Source organism: Aspergillus sclerotioniger (genome assembly GCF_003184525.1).
Source record: "Aspergillus sclerotioniger CBS 115572 chromosome Unknown BO94scaffold_10, whole genome shotgun sequence".
NCBI lineage: Eukaryota > Fungi > Ascomycota > Eurotiomycetes > Eurotiales > Aspergillaceae > Aspergillus > Aspergillus sclerotioniger.
In genome coordinates, this window is record NW_020291000.1 from 131,470 (window position 1) to 157,417 (window position 25,948).

At 52.2% G+C, this 25,948-nt stretch overlaps 14 protein-coding genes across 14 annotated transcripts; 3 read left to right on the forward strand and 11 right to left on the reverse strand.

Annotated features, from left to right (window-relative positions):
• Positions 1-116: 116 nt before the first annotated feature.
• BO94DRAFT_533793 (uncharacterized protein) lies at positions 117-764 on the reverse strand. Its single transcript, XM_025611396.1, has one exon. It carries the CDS (start codon positions 736-738, stop codon positions 322-324), a length of 417 nt encoding a protein of 138 aa, XP_025468656.1. The 5' UTR covers positions 739-764; the 3' UTR covers positions 117-321.
• On the reverse strand, positions 751-1,402 carry BO94DRAFT_489620 (ubiquitin-conjugating enzyme E2; the record flags this gene model as incomplete). The annotated part of the gene is made up of 1 exon (XM_025609093.1): positions 751-1,402. A coding segment is annotated over exon 1 (555 nt), but the record flags the coding sequence as incomplete, so codon positions are not given.
• A 93-nt stretch (positions 1,403-1,495) lies between these two features.
• Positions 1,496-3,379, reverse strand: BO94DRAFT_623088 (DHHC family palmitoyltransferase). The gene is made up of 2 exons (XM_025617124.1): positions 2,959-3,379; positions 1,496-2,897 (listed from the first exon to the last, which is right to left on the reverse strand). Exons 1-2 carry the CDS (start codon positions 3,155-3,157, stop codon positions 1,582-1,584), a joined length of 1,515 nt encoding a protein of 504 aa, XP_025468658.1. The 5' UTR covers positions 3,158-3,379; the 3' UTR covers positions 1,496-1,581.
• Positions 3,380-3,524: 145 nt separating this feature from the next.
• On the reverse strand, positions 3,525-5,806 carry BO94DRAFT_533795 (rhomboid family membrane protein). The gene is made up of 3 exons (XM_025611397.1): positions 4,915-5,806; positions 3,838-4,862; positions 3,525-3,789 (listed from the first exon to the last, which is right to left on the reverse strand). Exons 1-3 carry the CDS (start codon positions 5,366-5,368, stop codon positions 3,736-3,738), a joined length of 1,533 nt encoding a protein of 510 aa, XP_025468659.1. The 5' UTR covers positions 5,369-5,806; the 3' UTR covers positions 3,525-3,735.
• An 821-nt stretch (positions 5,807-6,627) lies between these two features.
• BO94DRAFT_21755 (serine palmitoyltransferase small subunit family protein) lies at positions 6,628-7,543 on the reverse strand. The gene has a single exon (XM_025606203.1). The coding sequence runs from the start codon at positions 7,236-7,238 to the stop codon at positions 6,792-6,794; it is 447 nt and encodes a 148-aa protein (XP_025468660.1). The 5' UTR covers positions 7,239-7,543; the 3' UTR covers positions 6,628-6,791.
• A 1,567-nt stretch (positions 7,544-9,110) lies between these two features.
• On the forward strand, positions 9,111-9,986 carry BO94DRAFT_21858 (uncharacterized protein). Its single transcript, XM_025606204.1, has 3 exons — positions 9,111-9,727; positions 9,794-9,889; positions 9,965-9,986. The coding sequence occupies exons 1-2, from the start codon at positions 9,271-9,273 to the stop codon at positions 9,835-9,837; spliced, it is 501 nt and encodes a 166-aa protein (XP_025468661.1). The 5' UTR covers positions 9,111-9,270; the 3' UTR covers positions 9,838-9,889; positions 9,965-9,986.
• Positions 9,987-10,398: 412 nt separating this feature from the next.
• On the reverse strand, positions 10,399-11,338 carry BO94DRAFT_514049 (uncharacterized protein; the record flags this gene model as incomplete). Its single annotated transcript, XM_025609871.1, has 2 exons — positions 10,399-11,039; positions 11,086-11,338. The coding sequence occupies 2 exons, from the start codon at positions 11,336-11,338 to the stop codon at positions 10,399-10,401; spliced, it is 894 nt and encodes a 297-aa protein (XP_025468662.1).
• Positions 11,339-11,677: 339 nt separating this feature from the next.
• Positions 11,678-12,291, forward strand: BO94DRAFT_623091 (uncharacterized protein; the record flags this gene model as incomplete). Its single annotated transcript, XM_025617125.1, has 2 exons — positions 11,678-11,692; positions 11,751-12,291. The coding sequence occupies 2 exons, from the start codon at positions 11,678-11,680 to the stop codon at positions 12,081-12,083; spliced, it is 348 nt and encodes a 115-aa protein (XP_025468663.1). The 3' UTR covers positions 12,084-12,291.
• Positions 12,292-12,480: 189 nt separating this feature from the next.
• Positions 12,481-14,280, reverse strand: BO94DRAFT_545045 (MFS transporter; the record flags this gene model as incomplete). The annotated part of the gene is made up of 3 exons (XM_025613214.1): positions 12,481-12,678; positions 12,741-13,666; positions 13,917-14,280. The coding sequence occupies 3 exons, from the start codon at positions 14,278-14,280 to the stop codon at positions 12,481-12,483; spliced, it is 1,488 nt and encodes a 495-aa protein (XP_025468664.1).
• A 752-nt stretch (positions 14,281-15,032) lies between these two features.
• BO94DRAFT_584300 (carbon-nitrogen hydrolase family protein) lies at positions 15,033-16,192 on the reverse strand (the record flags this gene model as incomplete). Its single annotated transcript, XM_025615613.1, has 3 exons — positions 15,033-15,394; positions 15,469-15,908; positions 16,014-16,192. The coding sequence occupies 3 exons, from the start codon at positions 16,190-16,192 to the stop codon at positions 15,033-15,035; spliced, it is 981 nt and encodes a 326-aa protein (XP_025468665.1).
• A 304-nt stretch (positions 16,193-16,496) lies between these two features.
• Positions 16,497-18,490, reverse strand: BO94DRAFT_584301 (fungal specific transcription factor domain-containing protein; the record flags this gene model as incomplete). The annotated part of the gene is made up of 4 exons (XM_025615614.1): positions 16,497-17,229; positions 17,285-17,446; positions 17,512-17,665; positions 17,743-18,490. The coding sequence occupies 4 exons, from the start codon at positions 18,488-18,490 to the stop codon at positions 16,497-16,499; spliced, it is 1,797 nt and encodes a 598-aa protein (XP_025468666.1).
• Positions 18,491-19,314: 824 nt separating this feature from the next.
• Positions 19,315-21,737, forward strand: BO94DRAFT_489633 (uncharacterized protein). The gene is made up of 2 exons (XM_025609094.1): positions 19,315-20,373; positions 20,421-21,737. Exons 1-2 carry the CDS (start codon positions 19,435-19,437, stop codon positions 21,525-21,527), a joined length of 2,046 nt encoding a protein of 681 aa, XP_025468667.1. The 5' UTR covers positions 19,315-19,434; the 3' UTR covers positions 21,528-21,737.
• Positions 21,738-21,760: 23 nt separating this feature from the next.
• BO94DRAFT_514057 (putative CECR1 family adenosine deaminase) lies at positions 21,761-23,791 on the reverse strand. Its single transcript, XM_025609872.1, has 2 exons — positions 23,621-23,791; positions 21,761-23,569 (listed from the first exon to the last, which is right to left on the reverse strand). Exons 1-2 carry the CDS (start codon positions 23,718-23,720, stop codon positions 21,963-21,965), a joined length of 1,707 nt encoding a protein of 568 aa, XP_025468668.1. The 5' UTR covers positions 23,721-23,791; the 3' UTR covers positions 21,761-21,962.
• Positions 23,792-23,828: 37 nt separating this feature from the next.
• BO94DRAFT_489640 (histidine phosphatase family protein) lies at positions 23,829-25,780 on the reverse strand. Its single transcript, XM_025609095.1, has 3 exons — positions 25,611-25,780; positions 25,407-25,563; positions 23,829-25,356 (listed from the first exon to the last, which is right to left on the reverse strand). Exons 1-3 carry the CDS (start codon positions 25,750-25,752, stop codon positions 23,922-23,924), a joined length of 1,734 nt encoding a protein of 577 aa, XP_025468669.1. The 5' UTR covers positions 25,753-25,780; the 3' UTR covers positions 23,829-23,921.
• Positions 25,781-25,948: the final 168 nt, after the last annotated feature.

A 25,948-nucleotide genomic window follows, 5' to 3' on the forward strand; every position in this document is an offset into this window, starting at 1 on the left:
ATCTCTCATCTCATTCCAAACCCAACCACCACCCATTTAACATTACACTACACTACACCCCCACCTCCCACCTCCCACCTCCCACTCACCATCACAAACATAATAATAAACATAAAACCGAATTGAAATTCCACCTATTTTAATCCCTAATAAAAGTACAAGATACAGTACATACTCCCCCCCTCCCGAAACATAACGCCAACCTAAACACCATTTGCCCGCTCGCTCGCTCATTTCAGATGATCGAGTATGATAAAAGATGAACCCCTTTGTGGTTGTGGAATGTGAAAAGGAAAATATGTAGGCAGGTAGATAGGAGGGTTACTCCATGTCTTCGCGAGCGAGACGGCGGAGAATCATTACTGCCAGGGCGATGAGTACCCCGATGATGGCGCGGTCGAGCCAGGGGGTTTCTTGGGATGGTGCTGTTGGTGCTGCTGTTGGTGTGGGTATAGGTTGGTGTTGTGGTTGTGGTGTAGTTGTTGTAGTAGGTGTAGGTGTTGGTGTGACAGTTTGTGGCTGTGGTTGTGGTTCTGTCTGTGTCTCTGTCTGTGGTGAAGGTGCAGAGGTAGCTGTACCTCTAGCCATAGATATAGGTGCATCTGCAGTTGTATTCGCATTCGCATCCCCATCCCCATCCCCAACTCCAGTCTCAGCAGATCCATCCCCCTCCGCGACCAGCACCGAGGGTTCATCCTCCTTCTCCTTCTCCTTCTCCTCCTCTTTCTCCCCCCTCATCCCCTCATCACTCTCCTTCTCCACCCCCTCCTCTTCCTCCACCCCAACCTCAACCCCCCTCTCCCTACAAACCCCCCTCCACTCCGCCATAACCCCGCCCAACTCCCTCCCCCCCACAAACTCACACCCGTCACACCTCCACGCCCGACTCTCAACCGCATACCTCCTTCTCACCTCCGCCCCGACATCCAACCCGCCCACCTGGCCCCTCGCATCCCCATCCATAAAGCTCCTCAGGGCAATCAACGCCGTCCGGATCCCCCAAGCCGGCTGCCATGTTTCCTCATGGTGGCCCGAGATACTGAGACAGATTTCGCGGTTGACTTCGAAGCGGCCGGAGGGAGTCAGGAAGCGGAAGGAAGGTGGACGGAGGGGATAGGTTGGTGGAAGGACGATTCGGCCGTGGTAGAGACCGTTGGCGTAGGGGGAGGGAGACGGGGGGCCTTGGATTGTGAAGTGCCAGTCGTGCAGGTTGGTGTCGGAGATCGGGGCGGCGTGGAAGTAGGGTGAGGGGTGGGTGGAGAGTTCGGTGGCTTCGCGGAGGAGGCGTTTTGTTGAGGTTGTCATTCTTTTTTTCTTTGGTGGGATTTGGTGGTTTGGGTTGGGGTGGGGTGGTTGGGGTGGGAAGTGTTGATGGAGTAGTAGGAATGAGGGGAGGTGGAGGTGGAGGTGAATGAATGTATATGGGAGAGGGGGAAGGATAGGCCAGTTGGCCTTTGATGTGGTTGTTGCCTGTCGATTCAGGCATACATGCCTTCGCATCATTATCGTCATCAATTATCAACACCTTACTCCGTGCTAACTATACATGTACATATATACTCCGTACCCTGTCTGGCTCTATTAATCCCAGTTTCGCCATTCATCCTCCCCCTGTCCTCGGGTATCCTCCTCGTCGCTCACTTCCTCGCCCGGCCGCGGTCGCGGTGACATCGGAGGCAGCGTCTTCATCGACACCCCCGTGTCCGGGCGCTCCGGGTCGCGTACCACGTCCAGCGGCTGGCTCGGCGTCCAGGTCGCTGCCCGGTCCGTTCCCATCCATGCCTGGCTGTTGTTCATGTTGCGCTGGTACAGATCCCGGTGGTATTGCTGTTGTTGCGCCGCATCTTCCTCGCGTCGCTGGCGCACCCGATCGCGGGCCTCCATGAACTTCACACTCGGTTCCCAGTGCCAGCCATCGCCAGAGGTCGTACACACCGGCACCGGCCACAACAGCGGACGATCACCGAACAAATGCCGCAAGTTGCGTCGCCATCCCAGGTCGAACGCGTGCGGCATCTTTTCGCTGTCCTCCTCGTCTAGGTAGTTTTGGTACCGCTCGTGCTCGCGCTGCCGCTCCATCTCCGCATACGACCGCGACAGCGCCTGTTGAGCCGGCGTCATCCGAGTCTCGGATCCACCGGACGGAACCTCTTCCTCCCCTTCTTCAGCCCGCGTCACACCCGGGATCGCGTTCGCATGGGCATCGAGGATCTGTCCCCCGTAGTCCTGTAGACGGTGGCTCAACCCCTCCCGGTCGCCTCCCTCGCTCCCTAGCAGCTGGTCGTAGCGGTGGCGATCCAGCGCTTTCCGCAACGGCGATACATATCGCGTCTTCTCCAGGCACTCGATCGTCGTGATGCCCCGCAGCGCCAGGCTGATATGCCAGACAGTAAATCCGGACAGCACCAGCCCGATGATGCCACCCAGAACCGCCAACAGCACCACATTAATCGGCAGCATCTTATCAACATCGATGTATTTACTGTCGTCCAGCATCTCCGTCCATATCCACAGCGCCGCCACGATGAAATCCACCCAGCAAAAGATCGACGTATATATCAGAAACAGCAGGAACGCCTTGTAGTTGTACAGTCCGACGCAGGTCGCCAGCCACGGGCAGTGGTGGTCCATCTTCAGCACGCAACGCTTGCACGTCGAGCAGTGGTGCGCCCGGTCCGGTTTCGGGCACTGGCATTTCTTGCAGAACCGGGACCCGCCCGTCGAACTCACCGTGTAGGCGGTATATTGCGGTAACTCGGTCACAGGAAGCGCGCTGTATTCATGTTGACCACGGCCGCTGGGGTTGAGGGGAGATCCGGGATCGGTGAAAACGGCGACACTGTAGGATACATTAAGGCAGATGTAAAGGAAGATTCCGAGGAATGAACTGGGCAGGCCTATTACCCGTGACCGGTAAGTAAAGAACGAAAGGTAGAAAATGACAAAAGTAAGACTGACCAATCCAAGCACTGTCGCAAGGCTTGAAGCCCACACTGGCCTCGACCCAGACAGCCCATGTCGTCAAACTGTAGACAAAGGCCAGGGGGAAGAAAGACGCTGCGGTGCAGCAATAGCGTTCAATGCGAAGGGCCCATGCTCGGGGTCGTCGTTTAGGCCACGAGGGCGATGATGGAGGTGAGGTTGCCAGCGTTGCCATGTCAATTGGTGCTGGTATAAAGGCGTCGATGGCTAGAGGACATCCACGTTGCTGACCGACGATTTCAAATCATGGCGATAGCAAGTGAATACAGGGTGGTGGAGACGTCAACGACGGGCACGAGATGAACAAAACAATATACAGAATACAAGCAAGGAATCTAGTAGCAAAGATCTAGAATCACAGCGAGCGGAATGAGAATTCACCAGGTGAGGAGGGAGGCGGAGGATGGATGGATCTCGGGGAGATCTGAGGCACCAGCGGTATTGCATTACCGTACGGGACAGCACCGCCACGATGCAGATCACATGTCTATATTTAGATCGTGGCTTGGCGGCTACGTTGCTATCAAACAGTCGAGCAAAAAGTCGATTCATAATGCATTTCATGGGACGGCCATCCCTACCTAGTATAAACATGACGCTGGCATAAGCTACAGCAGACCTCTCCAAACGCCGCTTGATGTACTGAAGCCTCGATATGTAATATCGAATTTGCAAGGGATATCCAGAACCAAAACCATATGCCAGTCCAATATAAAACAGTGACGAAATAGCTAGATCCAAGCCCAAGCATCCTCAAGAAGTTTTTGTCGTCGTTAATTCGCTATCTTTACACCATCCATTGACAGGCTAGACACAGTTAGTAGATAGTCAATAGAAAGGAAGCAAATGACTCACCAGACAGCTCAGACGGTAGCACCACGAGCAGTTGGACTTGGGATACTTGTAAAAGTCGATGATCAGCAGGATGAAGCCGATCAGCACCGCGACCAACGCTGCTAGGCGCACCAACCACCATGCCCACCACAGTGGCTTGCGCCCTCGGAAGAAGTTCACCGGGTTCATTTTGTTGTTGGCGCCCGCACCCGTGCGCGTGCGCCGTCCTTTCAGAAAGTCGACCAGGCTAGGTCCCGACGCCACCTTCTGGGTGTCCTCTGCCGTGGGCGTGCCAGCACCGCCGCTCATGGCCACATACGGGTTCCGCGCAAGGCCAATCCGCTCCCGGAGCGCGTTGGGAGAGCGAAGAAGGCACAAACCCAGAGCCAATCCCATGATGAATCCTCCAATGTGGGCAAAGTTATCCAACCCCGGCAAAAGTCCCAACACAAATGAGACAGCGATACCCAAGATCATGATGATCAATTCGACCCAGGGCGAAGGGCGGTCCTTCCACGTATAGAGGAGATCCAAAATAAAAAGAGCGAGGACGCCAAAGAGCGCACCGGAGCAGCCGCACGACGCTTCGCCCTGCCCGGCATAGTTGCCTCCAAGCACGAAGCCCCAAATACCACTGGCCACATAAACCAGGAAATACCGCCACCAGCCAATCATCCGCTCCATGTCGACCCCCATGGTTAACTGCACAATTAAGTTGAAGCCGATATGAACGAATCCCGTGTGGATGAACATGGGAATAATGAAGCGGAACCATTGGTTGGGCTCCGGTCGGTCGTCAAGAGAGCCCCCCGGGTGAGGGTTCGGGACACCATTGAAGCCACACGACTCGGACAGCGTGCAGGCGGCCGTCGACGTGGTCGCATTCGGGCAAGGAAATAGAATCGTTTCATTCGCATTCTGGATGCCAGGGACGTTCTTCATACACGGCGTGTACCGCGATCCCATGTAGATCTGCACATACGGGGAGGGCCCGATCATCACGTTGAACGAGGGTTTCGTCTCGATAGGAGAGCCTGTGAGTTGAGCTGCAGAGACGTCAGCTCAATTTCGGGGTACCAATCGGATTTGCTCACATACCATTCTTCACCAATTCCACGATAAACACAATGATCTGAACCAACGTAAACGTATATGTCACCCAAGCGATCTTCTTGTTGAAAAAACCCTTCTTCTTCCTTCGCGCTGTTGGAGCGACCGGCGGTTCGATCTCCTCGGGCGTGGGCGAATAATGCGTAGGTTGGTGCATCCAGTTGGGCGGCGGGGACCCGTTGGCGTACTGATTGCTCTTCAGAGGGATATTCTCCGCATATCGATCATTGTCGCTCAGCCTCCCGCCGGTCGCATATGCTTGGTCGGAACCGAAAGATTGCTGACTGTTATGGAGTTGGGGATCGGAGGTCGTAGGCTGGTAAGGATGTGTGCTGAAGTCGGGATGACCTGGGGTCGATATGCGATCGATCTGAGGATTGGCTTGTTCGTAGGAGGGCGGATTGCTGCTGTATGCGCCGTGGTAGTAACTATTCGCCGCCATATTGAATTGACAGCCAGGCCGGCGAAAGGCACAAAAGGGACGCTCGTTTACCAATCAATGCGATGACTGGACGCGTGCGATTGCCAGGCCGAGATTTCCAGACCGATCAGAGTGGAATAGACGTGGAATGGGATATTTCTTCTGCGAAGGTTGGTTGGCAGGGGTCGACCAACTGAGATGACGGCACGTTTGGCGCGGAGAGCGAGCAGGGCTGAAACCAATTAACACGAGCAAAGAATGCCCCTGACAGGATCGAGTTCAAAGCAATGGCCCCCAACGATCCAACGACTGAAAGGATTCGAGCAATTTGGGGGAGAAACGTGGGCTTCCACCAAATCCACCGAGGAATATGAGGGACAAATGAACGAAACGCCGGTGTGTCGTCAGATATGGAATTTGAGATGGAGCAGGGGACGCAGGATGAGGTTTAGGCAGGCGGTTTTCAGTCTCGGCGGGCCACTATTTTTGGGCGCCGATCTCCAAACGCCTCGTCGTAAGCTGCGAGTTCGGACGGATTCTCCCCGATGACTGAGCATTCGTCCCGCAGGCCACGCACGCCCGCGGCCATCATTCCCATGACAGCATCATGGCGGTGTCCCATCACAATACACAACAATCAATATTAAGGTAGGCTGCGCTGTGGGCACGCGGTGGGCGCGCTGTGGCTGGGGCCCTCGTTGGTACTTGGCGCGCTCTCCTCTCCACCAACTCGTGTTGTCGTGACGACCCTTGCCAGCCTGGCCCTCATGTCCCCCGCCATCAACATGATCAAACACTCGTGTCTACGCATGCTTCGTACACATGCTGGGGAAACACAGACCCCTTACTGATAGGTCGGGTGCGCATGCAGAGCAGTCAGACGCACTTCATATTTGACATTAAGCATTACGAGACATTTAACAATACCATTCACTAACCCGCACGAGTTTCCTCTGTACATCGATTCGCGTGTGGAATCCATCCCATCCCAACCGGCTGCTCCAACGGCAGACTATACCACCCACCAGCCAACCATGAGAAAAGAAGCCAAAACGCGAGTCCCCAGCTCGTCCGAAGGGCGGGTATTTCCATCTCTATCGGATTGGAACACAACATAGTTCTTGTCCTACACGCATGGTCCGCGTGTTCGCATTAAAATCGATGTCTTCCGTTCAGTTCATTAAGTCTGTGCGCGACACGCGCTAATGTCGATCATAGTCCCGGAACGCCTTGCAACGCCATCAAAGAAATCGAATATACAACGAGGATCTGTCAGAGCCCTCGCGCGTCAGCACCCCATGCCCCAGCTAATAAGTCAACTGCGCTTACCATCACAACAAACCCTGTTGTTTATACCAAAAAGCAATTCAAACCAAAAGGAGTGAAATAATATAGTCATGATGTGGTTCATGCAACCTCCTCGGCCCGGTTTCAAGCGTCTGGCTCAGCTAGAGGGCGTGGATATCGAGTTCACGTGGGAGTCGAGTATCCCCAAGGCAGCACTCATCTCCTCGCTGCTGTGGCCGGTCAAAAGCCACACGAGACGGCTAAGCTTCTGGTAGAGCAGCGCGGGGAAATAAACGAGCAGGGCCCAGAACAAGAGGGACAGGACGACAATCACAAAAGTGTTAGCCACCAGCTTCTCCCCTGGTGTCATCACATAGAGTCCGAACGTGACCTCGTAGCGATAGTATTCCAAAAGGATACGGTCGGCAAACCGCTGCAAGATGTTGCGGCGGGGGTTCTTCATGGGCAAATGACTTGCACCGGGTGAGGTCGAAGTTGCTATGGTAGAAGAGTATTTGGTGATCAGTTCGTCCACTGCAGCCGGCGCGTGGGAGGAGATATGTGTGGTCGCGGGGGTGTAAAACGACTGCATTTCCGTTGCCATTGCTGACCGATCTTGTAGAATCACAAGTGGAGGGCCGTCGCTTCCTTGCGCTATACCTATGGTTCCGCAGCGCTTTCCTCGGTTGAATACCTTCCTGAAGAACTCCCTCCTTTGGCGATAGACTGAAAGGCACGTAGGTGACCGCTTGTTTCTTCTTCCGTACAGCTACCTGAAAAGGCCCCGTCAATCTGGAAGGTCTCCGTCTCTCGATAATGACAATTAAGTATTTCTCGAGGTGGCTATGGAAGGAGATCGAGGACCGACGCGAGGACTAGTCGGGACTCGGGATTGGGAGGAAATTAAACGAGATTGACAGTCGCTGGAGGATACGATGCGGGGTCAATTCGAGAAGGAATACAGAGTAGCCGAGAAAGGAAGAAGAGGGAGTAGAGCCAGACTACTAATAATGCACCAGGGGAGGTAGAAATGAGAGTTGGGAATTGCTGAGAAGAAAATCGGTAGGGCGCGGATCGAGAAAAAGCCGCCTTGAAGGATGATTGGAAGGTCGACCGTCTGCTCAGGCAATAGTCCACCTAGTCCCATCTCCAGGGCGTCCTGGCCAAGAATTCATTCGAGCTAAGCACGCGCCGATGACTCAAGTTCCTGGGAAATGCAGACTGCAGAGTGCTGGATCATCGTCATGAAATTAATTTGCAATGCGACAGTGTCGGGCGCGACCTCGTCATTGGCTGCAAACGGCTGCCGGAAAGTCATCTGCTGGAGCTCGGCTCTATCGGCATCACCCGCTGGTCCTGGTCGTTGTTTTTATTTTGGACTGGATTTTTTTCTTATTTTTTTCTCGTATTTTTTTTCCCTTTCCTCACAAATTAGCATTTCTCTCTGTTCCCTGTTTTTCGGGAAAGACATCATCCCGATGGAGTCTAACCTCTTGCCCCGGATTTTCCACCGAAGAATCCATAATTCCCCCTAGCATATCTCTCGTACGATAGAAGCGGTCGGTGTCCACGAGGGGTTCATAACTTCATATTGTGATTGTCCAGGATTGCCAGTTCCTTGCATAAGGTTCATAACGCCTTATGACCGGCGCACGTCCCCTTCGTCGGTGAGGTAAGCGGCTGCGATAACCCGTCGAGGTGGAGACTTCCCGGCCAGGAGGATGGCTCCTTCATAGATATCTATCTGCCTAGCGATGGTAGCGATGCAGGTTTGACGTTCAATGTGACTATTGACTAGGAAGAAAAAGAGGGCCCCGGTAAGTCGAACGACCAACTCTAAAAGCAATTCCGGTGTCACAAACCTTGTGTAACTCTGGTTGCTGGAAGTCGGATCGGAGAAACTCTGGGTTCTAGCTACTATCTACTATTGTTCGAGAGAGCGTCAAGCACCAGGGGGATATCGGAGAAAGCCCGTTAGAAGCACGAGTGCAGGTCGATGCCCTGGGCAGAGATTGATTGATGGGGCCTGCAGGGGCTTTGGCGTATTTGCACGATGTCCTAGAATGGAATCTCCATCTTGACTTCTGCACATGATTCCAGACTCTGACCTACTTTCATACACCAGACAGTAACTATGTGATGGATGACGCATTTCTGGAAACAATTTGTTCCCTCAAATCCAAGTTAGAGTCAACAAATTAGAAGTCCAGCGTTTGTTGGTATTTTGCAAGTCTACTCGATTATTTGGCCTGGATTTTTCGGCCCTTCCAGGTCAAGAAGTCTATGTCGCTTCAAAGCTCAGTCCATCTCACAATCTCTGGCAGAGTTACTTGGTGGAATTGGAGTTCCTTCCTTCAAGAGTACTGTAGCTCTTGCATTGGCCGACCACTGGGCAATCATGCATTCCAGCTTGTATTGGATTGTACATTTATATTCATTAAATAGCCACAAAGCTATCTTAAGTGGACGTTAAGGCCTTGAAAATATCGCTGCATGGCCCACATAACGAACGCGATTTCATGAAACAGTACTTATACTTATCAGATCAGCCACTGAGTGGTTGACCTGGCTGGGGACCTGGGCTACTCGATGGCAGTACTTACCCCGCACCAACACTGGCCTTGGGGAAACTGATCATGAAGTTATCATTAAGACCTCATAAAAGCCCCCGAACAATTCACCTCCTCTGCGCACTTATGCTGTCGGAAATACGAGAAGTTTGTGAGAGAATTCTCAAAGTCTCCAAGGATATCAAGATCCTTGGACGACTAGACAACAAGAGGTCGAAGCTCGTATCTTCCGCAGTTCGTGTGATGACCACGCCACAATCTCAACGCCCATTCAAAGTGTATCAAGAATTTCTATACGATGTACTACGTGCAGCTGGGAGTTCTATGGTTATGTTATCTTCCGCTAGTCTTGGGAAAGACAGGGTCGTTCAGCTTAATGCCGAGCGCAGAACAATTCTCATTGATTATATTGCCTCCCAGGCTGGCTCGTTGGACTCTCCAGCGCTTTCCTCTCTGGCAATAACTTTCTGCGTCCCTCAAGTTGAAGCTGGCTCCAGGAATTCTCTCGTACCTACCCTAGAATGTGAGTTCTCGAGTTTTGTTGAATGTTGAAATTGAAGGTTTCCCCTAACTTTCATAACTTTCATAGCGGGCTTGGAAGGACAAGCCGGTGCATCCCCACGCACACAGTAGGAGACTCAGGCAGGGGAAATTGAGCAGACAGTCTCCATCAAGGTCGACCAAGGTACGGCCTCCACTCTCATTCAGCAGAGCGTTTGTAGTGTTCCAACTTTCAAGACTAATGGCGTCCTTCGCCAAGGCCCGCTAGTTCTCCCACTGACTCTCCCTGAAGACCTTTGCAGAAGCTGTCGTAAGAGCCGTGGAGGACGGCCACAATGATCAGTTAGCGATTATACTACCGAAGCCACACGAACAGCAGCCATTCATGTTTATTCCATTCGACATATGCGCTCAAGCCATGCGAGTGTACACAGCTAGACCCGTGAAATCTAGGACTGCGACTCAGGCTGCTTGATAACTTTGACTTATACAAAATCAGTATATCTATAATCATATTTTTTTGAATAAACTCTAGTATATATAAGATGCAAGTTTTCTAAGGTCCGGGCACTGATACGTGATTAAGAAAATAATGGTAGTGATAACTTTTTTACATAAATTATCTTAAGTTTACTTTATTAAAATGTTTTTTTTTCCAGCTCACACTTGTTATGTTCCCGGAATAATAAACAATTAAGACATGTCAGATAGCTCTGTCCAGGGATCCGGCGACCCTTTAACACGATATTGAGTTATAAAGACATCCTTAGGTTTTGTCCAGTCCAACCTGTTTTCCTTGGTACGCACTAATGACAGCCACATTTCCCGTTTATCTTTCGGTCCTTCCCAGGCAAATACAGAATCAGCCCACTTGCCGCCAAACTCTTTTCCTCTTTTATTCTTTTCTTTGGCCCATTCTACATCGTTAGTACCCTTAAGATTAAGATTATTCTCACCCCATTCTTCTGAAACATTGCTTCCGTCAATAACATCGCAAAGCTGTAATATGTCACAGGTGTCTAAACAGCTTTGAATAAAGACATCCAGCTTGGGATACGGTAACCCTTTGGGGCTGCGTGTGAAGTTGGAAGGGTGACAGTCAATATGCATGTCAATTGAAGGAACAATGAAGAAGTAATGATTAATCCCTCTGCTTTTAAACCGGTGGTATGTATGGATAAGGGAGCAGGGACTGTAATAGGGCCATGGTTTGACTAGGCGATACTGTGTTGTGTATGGTTCTGATTGTAGTAACTCTGCTGCCTGGTCCACAAGCTCTGTTGGAACACAAATTTCCCAGTCCTGCAACATGAGATAGTATATTATATCAGTTTCTGTTGAAGAAGTTGGGAGATAGAGCTCCTGAGTGACTTAGCTCACGAACTCTGCCAGCGCCGTAGAAAACAAGGGCAGATATACCAACCAGACAGCAAGGGATACCATGCTGTTCCAATACTCGAGTAACAGCAAGAGTATTATCCGTGCCATATCCACCATTAGACGCTCTTTCGTTGCTGTATATGGACTCGGTATCTGAGCAGTCTCTAGATTCATTGATTTTGTCATCACTATCCGACTCGGCCTCTGAAGCAGTGCCCAGGGAAGACAGGGGATGGCATTTCAACCAACTCATGATTGACCTGATAGAAGCAAATCGTGAGCAGTCTACCAACCAAGCGATGGGAAGGTATCAGTCAGTACAACTGAACTGTGTTTGGAGACGTCGCGCACAAACTCAGCACTGCCGTTGATCGTTGTTACAGACACGGACGGAAAGCTGGCGGTGCCAGATTCATGGTGAATTGGTGATCACGGCTTGCGAATTTGCTTAGCGCCTGAGCAGCTCATCATGTGTCTGTATTTGCTCATCTTCTTCGCGCCCATCGCTTCTGGCAGTGCTGGCACTCATTGCAGCGAATGGATTGTACTATCAACCCTTCGTTCGCCAGGCATGTTATAATGTCATACGAATATGCGTATGGGCCCCGTACAGACGATCCATCCATGGTCGTTTCGGTTTGTAGGCTCATGCCAGTGCCGAGTAGACTTGTTCCATTGAATATGGGTCTACTCAACTCGTGGATTACCAAGGTAGTATACTCCTCAAGCGTCCGGACAACTTCGATGACCTTGATGAGCATAAAGCCGAAATCAAGCAGCGAATTTTCAAGTCAACACTGTTCCAACTCTACTTGATTGAAACGGAGGAGAAGAACCCAACTCTGGCGAAGGCCTTCCACCTAGACCACGGGAAAACAAGACGTCTGCCAGTAGAACATGCCGATGATACGTGGGATGATGATATTGTGTCCTTCCGGGAGGCTCTTATCAACGTTGAAAGGTGGTTGACTACTCCCGAACTAGAAACTGGTAGCTAATGGAAGTTAGGTATTGGAAAGAATTAGGGATCGAAGAAGATTGTCCAATCCATTTTACTGAAGATGATTTGAGGAATCACTTTCGAGATGCGGAAGGATGGAACGAGGTCCAGGATGTCTTCGACAGAATCGAAGGGCTTGTAAAGAGAGATGGCTGGACCAATAACGAGACCTTTGATGAGGCCGTCTGGCATGCTGACTGTCTCTCTTGTTATGTGTTATCTCGTCTTTATCTCTCTTTTACATGCTCCATCGACGGCATCCTCCAGCCTGCAGGGAATTTGGCTTGTTTGCATGACGTCTTGGCTTCTACACGCTTTCTGTGCTCTACTTCCGCACTCCACAACCTTCCACATTCGCGAGATCAAACTTGACTATAATATGATTTAACCGGTGACTATCTTCCGCGATGAAGAAGATCATGAGTCTCCGACCAAGCGCGGATTCTCTTTCCATAAAAATATAGCGGGATGGTGGTCAACATGACACCAAGACTGACAGCACCAAAGGTGGAAAACAACACCATCGGACCACTTCGAGTAAGAAACTGATTGTAAACAAAACTGAGACCGAAAGCAAAGGCGCTTTTGACAATCTAGATGGGACTGGTGAGTAAAATTTGCATGCACATATGTATTCGCGTACATGGACACGTACCATGGCTAATCCAAATCCATCACCGGCTCTGTCGCCACAGACATCGTTTGTATACGCCACAATCCCAGTACAGCCCATACCGACGGCAAAGTTCAGAATGGCCATGGTAACACCGCAGATGATGATGGATGAGCCATGCGTGGTTGCAGCAGCGAGGCCAAAGGCGCCAGCTGCCATGGCCACCGTGGCGATCAGGATCACCGGAAGACGAAATTCGGGCTCATAGATGTTGTTGTTCCGTGCCGACAAGACTCGGCTACTCCAATCGCAAAGCCATCCCCCCAGGACCGTTCCTAGAGCTGACCCGATCAGGGGGGCGATTCCAGTGAGATTGCCCACCGCAACAGTGGTCATGTTGAAGGGCGCTGCGGTGAAGACCTGTGACGCCACTGCTCCAAGAAGAATTGTCCAGGTGAAGGTCACGGCCCACATGATACAACCCCAGGCTATGATCGGGTGGATGATTAGGATAAGGGGTTCCACTAGGGCGATTAGGAGGTTGGTCTGCTGTCGCTGACGGGGGATGGGGAAGGAGCATTTCTCCTTTTCGTCCGAGAATTGTGATGTTGTCAGACCACCTACTTCGTGGGATGATCCGACTGGAGACATTTCCTTTTGGCTGAGAGATTCGTTGTCAGGTGTGCCGTCCACAGCAGGACTCACATGGTCATCGTGGAAAACAGTGGTCTCGGGAAAACAGAAGATCACGGCCGCGAGAAGCACGCCAAAGAGAATTGCCTCGAGCCAAAAGCACCATCGCCAAGACAGACTCGAAATGACATAACCACTGATGACAGGGGTGACGTTCACGGAGGTAATAACGGCGAAATTCCAGAGACCAACACGCAGGCCGCGTTCATGCACGAGAAAGACATCGTTGATAGAGGAAGTGCCGGCCAGGGCAAAGAAACCACCCATACCCAACCCTAAATAAGAGAGCTCGATGAATCAGTATGCTGGCGACAATGACAATAAACAACAATGACAATATTAACAACAACAACAACAACAACGACAACCACCACAACTACCCCAACTACCACATTCACCACAACCACTCCAACGACGACAATCACCACAACCACAGCCACAACCACAGCGATGACAACAACAGCGACAAGCACAACAACCACAGCCACAGCCACAACGACCACAACCACATGGAGTGCACCATACCTTGAAACACACGAGATGCAATTAGCGAGGAATACGACTTCGAAGCCGCAGCCCAGCAGCAGGAGACTAGCACAAGCATCGCCGTGGACAGATACACTGGTCGCTTGCCGAAACATGTGGCGAAACAGGAGCAGACATAGGCGCTCACACCCAGCGCCATTACCAGACTACCATTCAAGAGTGTGACGCTGGTTAGATCCACCTGGAGATCTGCTGCTACCAAGACAAAGCCTGGAACGAGCAACGGCCCCAGGGAACCGGTAGCGCAAGAGCCCAAAATGATTGTAGCAAAAAGCAGTTCCTTACGAACCGGGGCCCAGTGACACGGATTGAGCGAGGAACCCGAAGTATGAGACATCAGCATCTTGTGACAACTGATATAGAAAATGGATGAAATGGATGGTGATCGTGTTTGTGATGTGCTAGGAACGAAGGAGGACTGGGCCATATATCTACATGGTCATGCACGCCCCGTGGGGAATGCTTTTTGTATGATAAGGATAAGGTCGATACGATGCGTGTTTATCTAGGCGGCTACAACTCTTCCGCCGCTAAAATGGTCCGTTATCAAGAGCCCATCTTCGATATTGTTGGTCACAGGTCCTTGTCGAGGCCTATTGGAGGGAGTACTATCTCTTGCCTCTGTAACCCATGAAACTTTTAGGATCCGAGGCTCTGGTTATCAATTGAACAAGAGTCTGACTGACAGGAGGCGCAGGACACGGAATCTAAATTCCTATCATTGATCCAATGAACCAATGAATAGTTGATTGTCTCTGAAGGTTATGAATCGAGTAATGGGATGTAGTATTGTACATAGTTCTCATTCTCATTTTTTAGTCTTATACGGTAGGATATCTCCATAACTGCATATAATGAAAATTCTACCTCGGGAAGTTAGATATCTAAGATTTTACATGATACTTGATTCTTACTAGCATCTGGTTATTACTAGTGAGGGTACAGAAATACTAGCCATCTGCAAATCCAGCGTATGGTCGAGGAAGGTAATCGTATTTACTCCAGAAATACGTATTTATTTCACTGAAAGGTCTGATGTCTGACCATGGCATGGTATATACAACCCCCCCCCCCCCGCCGCATACAGCTACACAGCTATGATCTAGACTCAGTGGTATTCCATTCCCGCACGTGGCGCTTCTCACGAGCGTCCACGCCCAGCCAGAGCAGATCAGGCCGGCTATAATGTCCGCAAAGATCGACAAAGGCTCTGGCCCTTTGGATTTGAGTGAGATCGAGATCGGCATAGACGATGCCTTCTTCTGTGGCGGGGATCGGCTGTGAAAGAAGACGACCGTCGGGGCCAAAGATAGTGGAACTACCACCCCCGGGGGTATTCATGATGGATCCTGTGGCGGTCTTCATTTTGTCGATTCCCTCTTGGCTAATCACCGCAGTGGTGTGGAGAACGAAGGACTGGGATTCAATGGCATATGTCTGGGCGATAGCGATGGTGCCTAGGGTTTGGTGGAAAGGGGTTTATTGTTAGCGTTTGTGTGATAACTGTTGGCTGGCTGGCTGGTGGTGATACCTTCACGGGACATGGAGAATAGACAGTCCTTCCGGTCATCGTCGAAAAGAGGTGGCCAGGCGGCAACGTGGATTTGTTCGCGCTGCGAGTACGTGTGGTACTTGAGGAGGGGCTGGATGTGCTCCCAACAGGATAAAGCACCGACTCGACCAGCGGAAGTGTCGACGACACTATTCAGACAATCGCCGAAGGAATCGCCGAAGATAGTTCGTTCCATATGAGTGGCCTTGATCTTTTTGCGGAGAGTGAGGATCTGGCCGTCACAGCCGATGATCGCCTGGGCGATATAGAGGGAGTTGTGGATGTTCTCTGAGAATCCGAGAACCACGACGATGTTGTTCTCCGCTGCGCATTGTTGGATGGTCGCCATCTGCGGTGAATCTACCTTTAAGGAATTCTGCATGTAGAGAGACGTCAAGTCCATATCGACTGGGCGGGACCTTTGCAGATACATGGACTTTGGTCAGTCTGGGTGCATTCAAGGTGTCGGGCTAGAGCTGGCTAGCCAGGGCTGAGCGCTGGCAGGGCAAAATAGAATCACCTACCAGATCCAAGCAGGATATCCTGGAATCCAACACTCGGGAAAGGTCACCAACTGAGCACCGTTCCGGGCAGCCTCTGCGATGAGGGTACATGTTTTGGTGACCGTTGCCTCGAGATCCAGCCACACGGGCTCTGCCTGGGTGACGGCAACACGGACCGACGAGATAGATGCTGTGCTCATTGTGGAATGATTGTCCTTTTCAGTGATGTAGGGACTCCAGAGGTTCGAGTTGATTTTATAGTAGCCTCATTGATGGAACTCTATCACGGCGGAACTTCACCTTCCGCCGCTAACCATTCTCGGCCGAAGGGTCATCAACGTCAGGAGGAGATAATGAATGAAGATAGCAAGATAAAGCAGAGATATGATACACTGCCGTGCATAATTCAATGTCACTAGGCTTGGTATCGTTCATTGATCGATGTTCTCCATACTTTTTACACCTGGGAGGAATCGGGAAGATCCCCAGCGGGTCTCGAGAAAACTAACATGCTTCGCTAAATAGATTCTCCTGGTAAAACGCCATATCGAAAGGGTCCATACTGGCCTGATTGAAGATGTCTGGAAAAATGACGGGGATCCCTGTTTCATTGCCATCATATCCAGCATTCGGGGGTAACTCCAGTTCTGGCATTTCCTCTAGCGTTTCCCAAGCCGGATCCGAAAGGGGAGGGAAACCGTGTTGTAAGGGCAAGGCCACCATGACCTGCCATCTGCGTGCCAGCTCTTGCAAGAGACGAATACCCCGCTTGGCTTTGATCCATCTCTGCTGCATAGCACGCAAGGCATCGAAGCAGACTCGAAACCAGGCGATTGATTGGCTGCGCAAGGTTTGGTGTGTGGAGGTTGCATTGCAAAGGTGTGTCACGGCAGCAGTAAGCACACTGTGGACGGCGAATGGCGAAATTTGATCCAACGGTGCGACTTTCCTGTACTCGCGAAGTAGCCGAACTATAGACGACGCTGCGGATGACATTGACCAAACGCAAAGCTTGTACATATCGCTCTGAGCAGCTCCCTTGAGATAGGGCCGATGGATTAAAATATGGGACATATGGTATGACATGTGCAAGTAAATCATGGAGGGATTAATGCTGTTTCGGTCCAGTTGGACCTGAGGGTGCAGCTGCCGGCGAAAAGAGTACAATTGATCACGCGCATCAAGAAGAATGCGTGATTTATCGGTATTGCTCAATTCTGAAAAGTCGAACGAGTAGCTAAAGTGGAGTGAGCTGAGGCTGAATAGTTACCGGGACATGGTAGTAAACATACATCCTATCCATATATTGATCATGGATGAACCATAACCGGCATTGATGGTCAAAGGCCAGTTCATCTAAAGATGGCGAAGGTCCGATGGAGCTGATAAAGGAATGTGCCTTGATACGCTTCCATGGAAGCATGCAAGTCCTGCCCAGGAGAGAGGTTGCGATTCTGTCTTGATATTTCAGCTTGATGCAGCCATTATATGCAACCGACACGCATTGGGATTGACGGACCGGTCCATGAACACTGAAGACCAAAGAGACCTTAGTCGGACATCACGAACTCTTGACTCCCGGAACAGAGTGTCGTGCTCAGGGCTGGATAGCCCTATATCCTCAGATGCGCTCACTGGTAGGCCTAGGTGTAGAGCCAGACTGGCACACATCGCTTCGAACCGTGAGGAAGGTTAGGCCCACATTCAGAGATAATTCTGGCATCTGCCAAATCGGATATAGAGCACATACAATTATACATCCATGCCATATTGTGTTGCTCCAAGCCTAACTCCCGCCAGCACATGATGGATAGAGTTTGAATGGTTGAGATGCTGGGAGACTGTCGACAGAGTTGCAAGGCCACTGCATCCACGACGGCTGCCGCCTCGTCACCAAACGCCTTGCCATTAGCATCATCCGAGAAAAGAGCTCCAGCGGCCACGACGGCGGTCTTGACAAGTCTGAGGCCCGGGCTAAGATTATTGCCGTGGATTTGATCTAGGGTCTCGCCGTCGAGAAACTGATGAATAGGGTTGATAAGTTGTGAAAATCTATCAAGCAAATGGTGGATCACACTTGACATGTTAGCCTGATCAGACCATAGCAGTTCCATGCCTGGGGCCAGACCAGGGGAACTCGTTGCGGTGGTCTTCTCGACACGAACGTCTGGATCATCACAATAAGCGATAGGGAAACAGAAATTGCCCGACGGCCCAATGAACGACTCCTCTCCACTACTTCCAATGCTCAGCCGCCACATGAGGGCGCTTACGTCTTCGATGGCAGTGGCCATATTAGGCGGGATAGCAGCAGCATCATCTGAGCGTGCATGGCTTTGTTGTTGACCGAGCGGGTTATCCTCATCTAGGATGGGGACGAAGGCGTTGAGGTTCTCTAAGCGGCGCACCTCCTCCCGGAGCATCATGATCTGATCTTCCAGGCCACTCGCATAGTCTGGATCGAGTTTGCGCCTAATGTGGGTTAATCGGTAGCTCATTTGCGGGTCGAGACGGTCAGGGAGCAGACTTAGTGCGCCTCTCGGGATTATACTGGCAATCCCTACTCTTGGCCAGGCAGAACGAGCAGGTTGGCCGCAAGCCATCACACTGGAAGAGATATACCGGTCAATCCAGTCTACTCATGACTCATGAAGATCTTCCTGAGGTGAGGACATGATACCTTGCGCTTCCGTTTGCGACAGGCCTCACAGGCCACCGAAACCCGGGGACTTGGGATGGCCAAATCCATGAGGGTGAGATGTGCTATGCTAGCATGTGGGTGTCTTGGAATTGCTCCAACCGGTGGGGTGGCCGTGGGAGATAGATAAGGGAGATTAAGATGATGGACGGCGAGCGGGGCCACGAGATAGCGTCTCGACCATCGGTAATGGATGAACTATGAAGAGCTTCTGGAGTCTGGACATCTGTCAGTGTCTTGGCTACCCGAGAATTCTCTGCCCGCCCGGTAGATATGCCTCAAGCTCGTTTCGCCCATCGCCAATAATGCAGTTGGACGTCTCACATTCACCCGGATTATGTGTCAGGGATTTGTCGCTCAAAGATGTTGATTGCTATTTGGCAGACTTCCCTCTTGGCTTTCGCAGACATTTGGTCATCATCGCGATCTGGACCGCGAAACAGCATCCTGAACCAGGATCAGGGGTTGAACCAGTTCCTGGGCCGAGCCGAGTGGGATGAAACAAGATAAAATGGAGAGTTTGAAATGAAGCGACATGAATGGGTGACATCATGCGCCTCCGGGGCGGTGCATTACGCATTACCTTACGGAGTACCGGTCGCTCGCAGTGTTTCGGCCGTCCCGCCTCGACCCTCTCTCTCTCTCTCTCTCTTTCTCCGTCTGGCTTGCTGGCTGTCTCTTTCGCTACCTACCATCTCGTCCCCATCCCTTTTGCCTGGTCCATCGATCCTTTCTTACGTTGCAATGGCCCAGGAAGAAGATCCCCTCATCCAGGCTCTGCCTCCTGCGACCGACTACCTCACCTACCTCACCCTCCTCGAGTACCAGCTCACCCCCGCCCGCCTACCCACCCTCCACAAGCTCCTCCAGGATGAGGTGCTCACAACCAACATTGGCTGGGACCTGGTGCAGCTGTTGCTGCCCATGCTGCCTCAATCCATCGATTGCCTACACGATATCGCCCGATTGGGAAACCCGAGGGAGGTGATTTTGCGAGTTTCGGATGCGCTCATGCAGCTACAACCCGTGGATGAGGACGAGGACGAGGACAGTGAGGATGATAGTGCTGAGCCTGCTGGGCCAGGGAGTTCTGGTCAATCGGGGGAGGCGTCACAGAATGCTACGGGCAGTGGAGATAGTCCATCCGCTTTGCCGCGCCATGTCGTACAGTTCAATACGCTGGTCGCCATGCTGTCGGTTCTTCACTCCCGCATCCAAACCAAATCTCCCAGTCGGTTTCTTGCGACGTCGCTGCAAGCCGTACTAGAAGCTTATACCCTCATGCCCACGAGTGAGACAACAATTGCGCTGCTAGAGTTCTTCAGAACTGTGTCGCCGTCAAAGAGACCAGCACCGCCTCCTAGAGTGCCCAGTGAGTCGAGCGTACTGCGTCTGGCGGAAGCAGCAGCACCCGACCCGGAAGCAGAGGTTCAGTCGCCGTCTCCAGCAAGTGACCAGGAGCCAGTGCTGGTCCAGAAATTCTTGCAATTTGGCCTGATTGAGGTGCTCAAATCATACCTGTTGAGCTTCTCTGGTCCCTCGGACCCGGGAATGTCTTGGGCTATCAGGTTGCAAGAGAAGCTCCAGCCCGGGATGCGATTGATCAAACAGGAAACTCAGAGTGATCTCTTCGCAACTCACAAGGAGCTGAAAGAGAGGGACATGATCATTGCAAAAATCACGGTAAGGTCACCGCCCAGCTTGCCCTCGCGATCTACTAACCGTCGCAGGCCCTATCTCGAGATTTTGGTCTCAATGATAAGAAGCTTCTTGAGATTGTCCTCCAGTCTCCGGGTGACCAGCCTCTCCCTCTTGACTTTGAAGAGCCCCCCCGAAAGGCGGATGAGATTCCATTAGAACGACATGGATCTCTGCTTCTGCTCGCGGCCCGGGCGGCCACTGCAGAGCTGTTCTCGTCTGGCCAAGTCACTCCTATCGCCATTTACCCCAACCTGACACGAATCTTCCAAAACTTCGTCGGAGGGTATAACTCGCCGGACGATGTGGCATTCGGACAGCCCCAAGTGCTGCTGGACTCGCTGCTTACTCTGACTGTCTTTTCCATGCAACAAACGAACGACCCAATCCCCAGCGAAAAAGAGTTTATCAAATTTGTTCTGACTTTGACCGCTTGCACGGCGCGCCAGAACTACAGCTCCGTGCGACGGATTCCCGGAACAATCATCCAGAAACACCCGTCGCAGGTCTCACAATTCAAACTGATCCGAACCGTCTTGGAAGACGATCGCTTCCAGTCGGTCAAGGACAGTGCAATTGGATGGCTAAAGACGGGGATTCTCGAGGCAGCAAATTCATCCGAACGGGGCACTCCGTCGGAGCCCAGCATCTTTCTCAACCCGCACTACCTCTCGGTGCTGTTCCCATCGCTCTTCAACTCCTCCGAGTTACTCATGAACGTGTCCTCCGACCTTGTGGCTTCATGGATCAAGTTCTCGCAGACTCTCTCTCCATCTATCCACGCGGCCCTCAGCCTATACTACACCCTCGTGTCATCGTCGAACCTGCGCAAGCAGCTCCAGCTCGAAAAGACGTATGTCTACTTCCGCAACCGGTTCCTAGAGCCGCTCAAGTCCCTCTGCCATGCGTTCGAAGCGGACTTGGTGCGGAACGGCGGCGATGGCAAGATCGAAGGCGCGGTCGGCGAGAGTCTGAGCCAGGTCGGGATGGCGCGATCAGTCGGCCTAGTGTCGTACATGCTAGAGCAGGTCGAAGACGCGGTCGGTGAGGCTTTTGTGTTGCAAGACTCGGAGCTGCCGGAGCCGAGCGCAGATGACATCGCACGAGTGGACATGATCCGGATGGAGACGTCCCCTTAAACTCAACTGTAAATAGAAATGCCACGGCCTGAGTGTTCAATGTGCAGGCCTATTGATACCTCTGCGAATGACTTTTATGAGCTGGAGTGGGTAATATTTTTGTCGATCTGTATGCTATCTGCTGTATTGGACTAACACAAATGAAGTACACGGTAATTCTAGACTCGTTGTGCCGCCATTCAACTATTACCCATATATAGGAAATCCTAGTATCTCTCTAATTAACGTATGGACATAGATGAACCTAAAGAGTAAAAAGTGGTTCTACTAGAATGATACCAAACTAACAAAACTAAACCGAACTATAACAACCTTTCCAGAAGGACTGCATGTTGAGATGCGTCTAGACACCCCTAGTCTACTGACCAGACCTTAAAACCGACGCGTTGAGGGTGTATGCAACACTGATCAATCAATTACTCAATCAACCATCAATCACTGACCCTCACACTCACTATCACCGTATTCTTGCACAATCCACCCACAAAAGGCCTCAAAATCAGCATACCATTCCCTCAGTCTTTCAGCCTTGACTCCCCCGCCCTGGACACCATCACGCACCCCAACCTCCCAATCCTCAGTAGACTGATCCTCATAACAACTCCAACGAATAGAATTCTCAACCATCATGGCCAGCCCCTCGAGCCCCAAATTCTCCAATCCCTGCAACGACTGCCAGAAGTCGTGCGTGAGGCCGTTCTTCCCATGGCCTAGGATAGCGGGATCGTCGTTGCAGAGGGATACGGCGACGCCGCGGGCCAGGAGTGCCGGTAAGGGGTGTGCTTTGATAGAGCTGGCGAGACGGAGGATCTCGTTCGAGATGGGACAGCATTCGATGAGGATGTTCTTTTCTTTAACTTGGTCGATTAAGAGGGGGTGTTTGAAGAGGGAGAAGCCGTGGCCGATGCGTCGAGTGCCGAGGAGGATAGCGTCGAAAAGGTTCTGGTCGGTGGAGTCGCCGTCGCCGAGACATTCGCCGGCGTGGAAGAAGAAAGGGATGTTGACGTTTTCTTTGATGCATTGGTCGCGGAACCAGAAGAGGATGGGGAGGAGGTCGACCAGGGGTCGGCCTTGGTCTTCTTGGCCGACGAAGTCGATTCCGCTGATTACATTGGGAAAGGATTTTTTGGCTGCGATGCATTTTTGCATGCTGGAGATGATTTGTTCGTTATTCCAGCGGCGGATGATTGAGTGGATGATTCGGGCGCCGTGGAAGGTGTGGCCGGCTTCGGTGGTTTGGAATCGGGCGACTTCTTCTTGGAAGATTTGGCTGGGGATGAGCAAGTCTGGCTCGGCTTCCTCGTGGCCTTCGCGCCGGAACATGGTTGAGAATCCGAGACGGAATTCGACGAATCGGATGCCGTCGGCGGAGAGTTGGGAGAGTAGGCGGCGGAGGCCGGCGCGGAAGATGGGCTCATAGAGTAGAATGCTGTCTAGGACGGGGAAAACGCGCTGGAAGATGGCCCAGATGGCGTCGACGCCGTGGTGGTGCTGGAAGGAGTGCTCGGGGGCGATCAAGCATCGGTTGCGCAGCCATGCGCGGAAGCCTTGCTCGCCGCCGGCGGGGAATGAGGATGCCGCGACGGTCACATCGACGAGGGAGTTTGGCTGGTAGGATGGGTGCCAGGGTTTGGGGTTTTGCTCGGACTGGGCGCGTGGAGTCTTTGAGTATTGGAATAGGATGGGTTCTTCGGTGAGGGCCTGCGTGGTGCACAGCGGGGCGGTCGCTGATAGGTGCATGCCGGGGGTGGCAAGGGCTTGGTCGATGAGGAAATCGACATCGAACATGGCGTCGAGATGGGCATGGAGTAGCGAGCCCTTGGGCATGCGGTGCACGATCCGCCATAGATCGGTGCTTTCCATCCGACCCTTGGCTAGGTGGAACATGACGCCTGGGTAGAGGATCTCGTCGGCTTCGTGGGCGGCTACGGGATCATCTAGTTCTTTAGACCAGACGCGTGTCAGCTCGCGCTGTCGAATGCGCGATACGATGTTGCAAGCTTGCTGGGCGAGGGGGGAGAGTGACTGGCGGAGATGGAAGTCTGGAGATCGTCAGCAAGGAGGGATAGGTGGTGGGGTCAGAGAGTAGATACCATGTCGTTGTCGTTTCTCCTCCTCGATAAGCGCCTCCCGTTTCTTGAGATAGTCTTGGATCGATTGATCTTTGATCTGGGGGAGATCTTCCGATGCCATTGTTACTGTAGGTCAGAGGGAGGTGTTGGTGACAGATGGAGGGGTATAAGCATCCCTCGAGATGGTTAAGCTAATGGGCTAATCAGCTGACTCACCTATCACGCTATTAAAGCAGCCATGGAAATTGAATGTTAGGGTGGTCTTTTCGCCTACCATGAACGAACTTTTAATTCATACATTGCACATACACAGCTAAATGAATTATACCCCCCAAGAATCAAGCGGAACCCCATCCTGCACCTCTCCAAAGTCCCCGAGTTTCCAATCCCCAATACAAGAGTAGTCATACTTGGCTTTATCCAGACTCTGTCTCTGGACCTCCAGGAACGCTTCTAGCTCGCACCATCCGTCGCTTCGATATGGACAGTCCTCAGGAAAGCTCTTGTGGAGGGGAACTGTGCGCTGGTTGACGAGAAAATGGATGTATCTCGTTTCGGGTGTGTCTTTGAGGTAGGGGTCTTGGTTGGTGTGGGTTCGGTTCCGGGTGATTTTGTGCGGAGCGTCAATGATTTCGATGTTGAGACGGGCGGCGAAGGGGATGAGTTTGGAGGTTTGGAAGCTTCGATCCGGTGGGGGACGGAATTGGGGTTCGGATTGGGACTGGGACTGGGACTGGGATTGGGATGAGGGGTTGGTGGTGAGGAAGTCTGGGAGAGGGAGGTCGGCGAACTGGCGGAAGCCAAAGGCTGTGAGGACTGATGTGAGGATATTGTCGTGTGCAAAGTCGAAGTAGAGGGTTTGGTTGGTGGGAAAGGTGACTGGGTTGGTGTTTAGGGTGAGGTTGGCGGAGGTGGAGGACCCCGGGGTAGAGAATTCGCGGTTCTCGACTCGTGCGAGAAACTCCTCGACCCAAGTGATGCCGGATGCGCGGCCGATCGGGCACTGGAATCCGGAGTAGCCGGCAAAGGTGATGTCGAAAGCGTAAGAGAAGCCTTCCCATTCAGTGAAGCTGAAGAGGTCGCAGAAGGGACTGTAGCCGAGGGCGACAGTTTCGTAGGCGCAGAGGGCCTGCGCGTTGAAGCTGTCGTTGATGGTCCAGGTGCGTTTGTGGGAGATATTGTTGAGTCGCTTAGTGCGGTGGGAGAGGTAGTGGCTCTTCCACTTCTTGAGGGGGGTGTCGACGTAATCGCCAAAGGACATGTTTATGGCATTGGGACAAGCGTTAATGGCCTGAAGGGAGGTGTTGTAGTTCTTTTCTTCAATCATGGCGAGGAGGTTGACGTGCTGGTCCCAGTCGAGGTGGAAGAAGCCGGAGAGGAAGTTCTCGGCGCTCTTGAGCATGCGGTCTTGGGTAGTGGTGCGCGCGACGATCTTGGTCCCCTCGGTGTAGAGGTGACCGTAGTTGAAGAAGTTAAGCACGCCGCTGTCGAACAGGTCTTGTCGTCCTCTGGTGGTTAGGATCGCGGCACCCAGGGTGTAGGACCAGTCGTGTAGGAATGACAGTTCGTCTTTGAAAACGGCGCCGTGGGCAATTGCGTCGGCGATATTCTTAGCCCAATTGGCGAGCCGGTCAGTTTCTTCCTTGCTGGGATAGCGGGAACCGTGTCGATGAAGAAGATGCATTTGTGTGATGTTGGAGCCTTTGGGACGGGCGTATTCGTCCACGCCGAAACCGTCGGCTCGGGGGTAGTAAGGACTAGACGCTATTTAGCTGAATGCTTGAAGGTAAAGGAGGACGGTATTCACCTCAAGTTTCCCATGTGGTGGAAGAAGTTGCGATTCTTGGCTCCGTGGATGGGCTGCGATGTTTCCAGCGGATCGTTGACCGTGTAGGTGGCCGCATCGCCAAAGGGAGCTGGATTGGTCTGCGCCAGAAACGGCGCGGCCCCGGTAGCTGTGTATCCTGCGCGGTTTAGGACGGCAGTCGAGAGGACCTGGGAGGCCATATACCTTGAAAACTCTGTGGTCGTGTCTTGAACCAGTCCGGCTCGGTGGTGGTGGTGGGTGCCACCCCCATCACATATTGGTCATGGGCCACGACACACGAGGCAGCCAGGAGGGAAAGACCAAACCAACCGATGGTGGTTGTCATTCTGGCGATGGTGGATACTAAGAAGTACTATGTAGATTGTGGATGGGAAGGGATGATGTCAAGCCCCATATTTAAACCCGCTCGGAGAGGACCTTGGACGCCGACCGGCCAGTCTGATTGGCCACTCCGGGATGTGTCTCCGGACGCGGAGTTGATCTGGATTATATGGATTGTATGGGTTATCTATCCTACCATC